The sequence below is a fragment of the Falco naumanni genome, chromosome 1 (genome assembly GCF_017639655.2).
Source record: "Falco naumanni isolate bFalNau1 chromosome 1, bFalNau1.pat, whole genome shotgun sequence".
Lineage (NCBI taxonomy): Eukaryota > Metazoa > Chordata > Aves > Falconiformes > Falconidae > Falco > Falco naumanni.
In genome coordinates this window covers 96479159-96486469 of record NC_054054.1, presented here as the reverse complement: position 1 = coordinate 96486469, position 7311 = coordinate 96479159, and the positions used below count along the sequence as shown (strand labels likewise).

Here is a 7311-nt window from a genome sequence, read left to right as displayed (position 1 = left end):
CACCTCACAGAACTACTTAAGGACACAGTACTACTAAAGGTCTCACCTGTCCCAGTGTCTTCAAGAAAATAAAGTCACTTCCCACCAGCTTCTGTTTTGGGGCACATTTTTCAGCAGCTTTGTTGCTATTCCATTACTATTTCTTCAACGAGTGACTATTTCATAAAAAGTATCTGTCTCATTAAATGAGTATGGACATCTGGCACATAACTAAATATGGAGCTGTCTCATGAACCCTAATCCAGGCAGCTGGATGGGTATCAAACAAGGTGAATACTCAATTTCAGTGGGATGCCTGTGCACATGGTACATTTCTTAGAGCATTCACCAGTTCAAAAATATTAATACAAAAGTTTATTTTCTCTGAGGAACAATTCAGCACATTATCTTAGCTGCATTAGCGACCGAACTACAGCAAGCTTCTAGCAGGCAAGAGTCAGAGGCACAAGGCAGGAACAACACAGCTTGTTCTGGGAATGCCACTCACAGCCCCAAGCTGAAGGCAGCATCTACAACCAAAACATTGTAGATGTAAGAATAGGTAACACACCCCCATCGACAAGGCACTGTCACCTATCGATGCTTATCATCATCTCTTGGTTTTCTGGTGTCTCTTTCCCTGCTCCGGTCTCTATCCCTGTCCTTCCTGTCTCTGTTTTTCCTCTCCCTCCCTCTGCTCCTCTCCTCTTTGGAGTCCCTCTCACTTTCACCCCAAGTCCACAACCGCTCCCTTTCTGGCCATCGCTTGTCTCTGCTCCTTTCATGGTCTCGGTCCCTTGTTCTCCAGTCCCTCGTTCCCTCCCGAGACCAGCTTCTTCTCTCTGCTGATCCTTCTCCATAGAAATCATTTTTCATGTTTGGCAAATTGATGGGCTTTCGGAAAGGTCTGTCCCGTCCTCCAAACCGTAGCTGCCCAGATTCTTTTTTGCCTCCAAAACCACCTCCAAGCCTCCGAGGAATCCATCCTTTGAGAGTTCTTTCCAGTTCAAAGTCTACAAAGACCTCATGTTGATCAATGACCAGCCTGTTGGCGTCTCTGTGGGCCTTCAAAAGAGCACGCTCCTCTTTGTACTCAATAAATGCATAACCCTTGGAAAATCCCGTGACCAGGTCTCGGACCAGACGGATCTTTCTGATGTCTCCGTATCGGGAAAAGACCTCCTTTAACTTCTCTTCTGTGGTCTGAAGATTGAGCCTTGCCACAAACAGAGTGAGGTGAGGATCTCCTGTAACTCCCTTGTTGGGTACATAGCGTGCCAACATAGCCCTCCATATGGCACGGTCGTGGGGCTCTTCATCTGTGCCATCAATGCTCCCAGCCTTGAGGGGGTCATACTCCTTTGCTATGGGGGCCCAGTCAGTCATTGTCTAGAGGGAAAAAAAAACAGGCACCGCATACACTCATGGGTGTTCTAGGAAGGTCAACCAGTAGCGCAAGAAGCACTTCCAGCACCGCTGTATACTGGTTTGTATCCAAAAAGTGTCACAGACTGAAATAAACCGGAAACATCGCTGTTGGGTTCCCCTCCCGGGACAGGGCCCTGCCGGGGAGCCCCGATCCGCCCCCGCCCGAGGGAGCCCCGCGGCCCGGCCTCGGCCTCCGTCCGGCCTCGAGGAGCCCCGCGGCCCTGCCCCGGCCCCGTCCCACCTCACGGATCCCCGCGGCCCTGCCCCGGCCCCGTCCCACCTCACGGATCCCCGCGGCCCAGCCCCGGCCCCGGCCCGCCCGAGGGAGCCCCGCGGCCCAGCCCCGGCCGAGGGAGCCCCGGAGGCCTGTCTCCTCCCCGGGCCTGAGGGAGCCCCGCGGCCCCGTCCAGCTCGAGGGGGCCCCGCGGCCGCCGGCACCCCGCCGCCTCTCCGCGCCCGCCACGCCGCTCACCTCAGCCCGGCCGGCACGGCGCGATGGCGGCCCTTCCCGTCGGCAGCGCCAGGCCGCGGCAGCGCAGTGGGCCGGGCCCGGCCGCCGTTTATTTTAACCCCTTCCCCCGCGCCCCACCGGCGGGCCGCCGCCCCACTGCCACCACGGCGCCCGGCGAACGCGGCGCTGGGGAGCAGCCGGTGCACCGCCCTCCCGCCCAGCCCGGGGCCGGCTGCCCAGCCCGGGGCAAGACGAGGGCTCGGCGGCAGGCGCCGGCAGCCACCTCCAGCCCGGCCCGGCCCAGCCCAGCCCCGGCGGCGGGCGGCGCCTCCTCGGGGGCAGGGGCAGGGCGGGAAGCGGCGCCGGGCCGCGGCCGCCCCCATGGCAACGGCCGGGGGGAAATCGCCGTGCCGCCCGGCCCGGGGCAGGAAGAGGGGGAGCGAGCGGCGGGCATGCAGCGGGGCCAGGGGGAGGGGGAGGAGGAGGAGGAGGAGGAGGAGGAGGAGGAGGAGGAAGGCGGCCCGGAGCGGGCTCTGGAGAAGAGCCCGTTCCAGCTGACGGCCGGGGATGTCTATGACATCTCCTCCGTGGTGGGCCGCGACCTGCTGCAGCTGAGCGCGGGGCCGCTGGGGCCCGCCGCGCTGGCCCGGCTGCAGTTCCGGATCGTCAGGGTGCTGGAGATGCTGGAGGCGCTGGTGACCGAGAGCGGCCTCGCCGCGGAGCAGCTGCGGCTGGAGCGGGACAGTCTGCGGCGGGAGCTGGCCGAGCTGCGGGGCCGGGGGGCGCCGGCCGGCGCCCAGCAGGTGGGTGCGGGGGCTGCCGGGGGGCCCTTCCCCAGCGCAGGGCCCGGCGTGGGGCGCGGAGCCCACCCCACCGCCGGCTGGGTTGGAGGGGACCCTGGCCGCCGCGGCCCACCCCTCCTGTCCCAGCGGAACAGGGCTGGAAGGGTCGCACCTCGACTTATTGAAGGCCATGAGGCCACTTCCAGAGCGGGGATGTTCAGGGTGTTGGGGCCCCATGGGCCCTGCACCCCCCGACCAAACTTTTCGCTCAGCGCTGTGCCAGTGAGGGAGCTGACACGCACACAGTTGTGTCCCCACAGCGCACAAACCCACCGTGGTTCAGCTCCTGCACGGCACGCCAAGGCTTGTTACTCTGTGCGAGGGACACCCACGTCTGTGACCCAAAAAGCCCTCACCACAAAAGTCTAGCTGAAATAGGAAGGGAGAATTTGGTTCTCATCTCTCTCTGCCCCAGAGTTCTGGCGTGAGGTTAGCCCAACCTCCGTCATCATCAGAAAAGCAGATAAAAGCAGCTTCTTGGCAAAGTAGATCGCAAACCTTTTGGGACAGAGACTTTGCACTAAGCTGTGGTCACAGTTGGGCCCTGTACTTGCCTAGGAGATGCGGTCACCAGGGCAATACAAAAATAATATGAAAAAACTGTAACCGCTTGAAAAAAAATCAGGATTTTGGTGAATTCACACCACTCCTAAGAATTACCATATCTTTTTAAAATTTGGAGGTTTTTTACTCTGAGTGCTCTGTTCTCAACAGGTTACAAGATTGTGACCACCACCGTTTATTTTACAGCTCAGCCTTGGACCAGATAAAATGGTAATAGACCTCACAGACCCAAATCGCCCCCGGTTCACGTTACAGGAGCTGCAAGATGTACTGCAAGAGCGTAACCAGCTGAAAGCTCAGCTTTTTGTGGTGCAAGAGGAGCTACAGTGCTATAAGAGGTATACCACAAAGTCAGCAAAGAGCTAATAACAATTAATTCTTGTCTGGGGAGCTTATCAGATCAGAGTATTGCAGGTTTGAGGACTCAGGCTGGGCTAGGCACTGTCCAGATGTGTAAGAGACATCTGTGCTCCCAAGAGTCTCCGAATGAGCAAAGAAAAACAGGGGAACGATGAAGTCTCTACAAAACATCATTTTAAAACTAAACTCCTTCTTATTTTGCACAGTTTGCAGCCTGTTTCCCTAACCGTACTGCTGTAAGCCTAGGTACAGTTACTCCCGCCCCACATACAAGCTGGGTTCTTGTGCACGCAAGCTCATCTGTGCACTCCCAGCAGCTGCACACATACTGGTCTGAAGCCACGCTACGTACCAAGGAGCACGGGGATTTCCACCTCAGCTTTAGTCAAAATTTCCTTCCTCCTCCAGCTTGCTGTCAGGGGACACTAGCTTTATCTGCTGTTCCTTTGCTCCCACAGCTGGTATGGCATTGATCTAGAAAACAGAATATTAAGCCCTTTCATCCTCATTCAGGATAAGCTGTGGGTTTTTTTGTTTGTTTGTTTGTTTTAACGTTGCCGGCAAAGCGTCATGTAAGGCACTTGAAATGTGCAGAGCAAGTACTTTCATAAAAGGATTTTGGTCTTTCTAGAGGGGACCAGCCCCTGAGAATCGGTGTGAGCCAAAGGGTAGGATGCAGAAGGGCCTTCCTTGCTCTCGGTGCTACAAATTAGTTCACCTGCAAGGCTGCTCTCCCCCAAACTGCCCCTCGTCTTAGGTTGTATTATAAACTCTGGGGCAAGAAACCACACACAAAATGTCCGAGTAAGATTTCAGTTGAGATATCTCTGCAACAACCTCTTGGATACAGTAAGCCCACCCTTTGCCTTGTCTATAACGGGCAGGTTGAGCCAAGTAGTTAAAATTAAATCCAAGAAGTCAGTTTACAAACTGCTCAACAGCACTTCTCACAGCACCGCGGGGCACCACTTCCCCAGCTCAGCTCCCTGCCTTTGCTGTGCAGCCATTGGAATGGCTTCTTGCTTTGATTTCCCAGCTGTGTTACACAGCTTATTACAGGCCAAGTTAAAAATTAACAGCATGAATGTTTTCAGGTTTTAAGTCACAGTGCTGTGCACCCAGACAGCGTGTCAAGGCTGCTTTTCAGTTCAAGTAATTCTGTGCAGTTATCTCCTCTCATGACTTAAAGCCAAAACCCATCTTCCCTTTAAATGCTGACATAAAATCCTATTTACAATTGTACAGCTATAAAGAGTAGTTGTGCAGTGGAAGAGAATAAATATATGTTCTAAAATGTCTTGTGTATACTGGAAATAAGCTCTATATAGCACAAGGTAACTGACATCCTCACAGAGAGTGGCTTATAATGACCTGTGATGTTTGAGGATTGCATTTTTAATGATGATTTCCCAAGTAGAAGTTATCATGCAGATATTTGAGCTCTGCAGTGTCACCTAACAGCTCATACTCCCATTTTCTAAGAGGAGAATCTGCCTCAGAATTATACTATGCCTGACATCCCACAATTTTCTCAATACTCTCCTGTATTTTTATTTCCAACGTCCAGACAAGTGTTGCTTAGCTACTTTCAGCCTCCAACTACTGCAGTCACAAGCTTTGACCCACTCAGCTCTCGAGATAAATGAGGTCAGCTCAGAACTGTAAATTGGCATGCTATGAAAACATTGTATTGCATGCAAGCTGGTAAAATCTAACCCCATTCCAAGCAGGAGAAATATCATTTGGTATGCCTGAAGCTTTTGCCTAAAGTAAGCAGTTACTTTACCTTGTAGGGTGTAGCAGCATCAAAGTAGGATGACAAAACCTGCAGCTCAGGCAAAAAGCCTTTCTTTTCTCCTCTATAGGACGGAAAGACAACAGCCACCTGCTTTGCAGGGAAGCTGGGAATCTCCCATCTGTCCCCAGCTGCATGGTGGGAGCCTTCGTGGCTGTGCTGAAAGTACCACAGATCCACCCACACAGAAATTCACCATTTGTGTCTGCACCCTGTTGTCTTTGGACTTTTGCACAAATGTGTAATTACACAACCTTTTCACTCCTGTTTACGATTCGCCATTCCTCCTCTGCAGAGAAGCATGCTCATGACTTTTTTAGTGTTCTCATTAAAGCATAGCCTAAGCAAAATTACATCGCAGTATTTAAGGAAAATAAGAGCAATTCATTGCAAGGAATCTAGGCTGCCACCCCTGTCCTGTGAACACCCATTTGCCCGTGTCCTAGGCTGCCCAGTGCAGAGTTTAACATGCACAACACCATGCCATGCACAAAGCCACAAAAAGTAAACCAAACCACTTCTTTTCCCAGTGGGATCACCTCACAGAGAAAGGACCAAACTGAAGAACTGGAGAAAGCCACCAGTGGCAGCAGCCCTGGCACCAGCAAGGACAGCGAAGAGAAGACAATCATCAAATGGCTGTAAGTTTCTCTGCATCTTTTTTGACAGAATATGGGAGAATATGTCACGCTGCATACTTGGTAGATCCAGGGATGAATTCTGAACTTTAGCCTAGTTGGCTGGATATTGTTTTCTCTTCCTCTCCCTGTAAAATTAAAACTCAAAAGAGAAATCCTTTCCTGTGGCAAAAGCACTCCACAGGAAGGCAACCTCCACCCAGGCAAGCAGGGCAGTTTTTCTGGGTTTTTTTTTTTTTGTTGTTGTTTGGTTTGGGTTTTCGTGTTTTGTGTTGGGTGGTTGTTTTTTTTTAAAAAAAAAAAGCATTTCAGAGCACAACTGCACAATACTCACCTCCCCTGCTAGCACATTAAGGCTTTGCTGTGGGAACATGCCAGCCGTCCCTGGAGGTTTGTTCGCATTGTACGCAGTACCCACAAGCTCAGGCTGCATCCCTGAAGCTCCCTAAAATAGCAGAACACATTGACACAGCTGTCTCGCCGCATGTTCCTTCTTTTCCAGTTGTATGTGGTTTTCTTTTTGGTTTTGGTTGGTTTTTGGTTTGTCTTTTTTTTTTTAGGTTCTCTTTTAAACATGGAAAATGAGCATCCTCAAGAGCTTCACCACTCCTGTTCAGAAATGGCACTGATGAGACCGTCTAAGGTGTTAGGGGAGTCAATGATTGGAAGAAAAAGCATCAATCCTACTGTAGAGAATAAGCAATCTCTTAAAAATTGTTGTATAATATTCTTTCAGAATAGATTTTACTTTGGCTACTTCGAAACTGTTTAAGACTTACAAAAAGTGTCTTTCTGAAGATTCCTGCCAGACATTACCCACATGTAGAAAATAAATGTTTATACAAAGGTGGTTTTTATTCTTACTAAGAGCCTGTGATGATCTGTACTGCCACTTATCCATCCTTTCCACCTATGAAAATGCTCAGCCCAAATGATTTTGCAGGATGAAGATACTTCCAAGAGATACACTCCATCCACATGTGCATTCACAAAGGAGTGCCAGGGATTGAGAACCCATCCAAGTTGCAGTCCCCGCTGCTCTTACACTGAAAGTCATTAGCGAACTGCCTAAATTAAAACCCAGCATTGCTGTTTGTTCTGTGTCTTTCTCTGGATTAGATGGGCAATACACAGGCTGCAGAGGCCTGTCACACTCCTCCACCCCACCCAATGAAGGTGTAGTTGGCCAGTGGGCATCAGAACCCCTGCACGCGCAGGGGTGGCTGTTTGCAGTTAAGATGAAAGGCAGTGGAG

At 51.7% G+C, this 7311-nt stretch overlaps 2 protein-coding genes across 3 annotated transcripts; one reads left to right on the top strand and one right to left on the bottom strand.

Annotated features, from left to right (window-relative positions):
* Positions 1-339: 339 nt before the first annotated feature.
* Positions 340-4094, bottom strand: SNRNP35 (small nuclear ribonucleoprotein U11/U12 subunit 35). 2 transcript variants are annotated; one of them, XM_040610942.1, is made up of 2 exons: positions 3977-4094; positions 340-1368 (listed from the first exon to the last, which is right to left on the bottom strand). In XM_040610942.1, exon 2 carries the CDS (start codon positions 1363-1365, stop codon positions 574-576), a length of 792 nt encoding a protein of 263 aa, XP_040466876.1. In that variant the 5' UTR covers positions 1366-1368; positions 3977-4094; the 3' UTR covers positions 340-573. The 2 variants fall into 2 exon arrangements, with proteins under 2 accessions (XP_040466876.1, XP_040466865.1); XM_040610931.1 differs by lacking the exon at positions 3977-4094 and adding an exon at positions 1880-1991.
* RILPL2 (Rab interacting lysosomal protein like 2) lies at positions 1903-6903 on the top strand. The gene is made up of 4 exons (XM_040610882.1): positions 1903-2661; positions 3451-3602; positions 5950-6060; positions 6618-6903. Exons 1-4 carry the CDS (start codon positions 1903-1905, stop codon positions 6640-6642), a joined length of 1047 nt encoding a protein of 348 aa, XP_040466816.1. The 3' UTR covers positions 6643-6903.
* Positions 6904-7311: the final 408 nt, after the last annotated feature.

Excerpts from the sequence above, each read along its gene's own strand:
- RILPL2 (XM_040610882.1), top strand. The coding sequence starts at position 1,903 with ATGGCGGCCCTTCCCGTCGGCAGCGCCAGGCCGCGGCAGCGCAGTGGG. Across the intron at positions 3,603-5,949 it reads GAGCTACAGTGCTATAAGAG|TGGGATCACCTCACAGAGAA; the intron begins GTATACCACAAA and ends TTCTTTTCCCAG. Across the intron at positions 6,061-6,617 it reads AAGACAATCATCAAATGGCT|GTTCTCTTTTAAACATGGAA; the intron begins GTAAGTTTCTCT and ends TTTTTTTTTTAG.
- SNRNP35 (XM_040610942.1), bottom strand. The coding sequence starts at position 1,365 with ATGACTGACTGGGCCCCCATAGCAAAGGAGTATGACCCCCTCAAGGCT.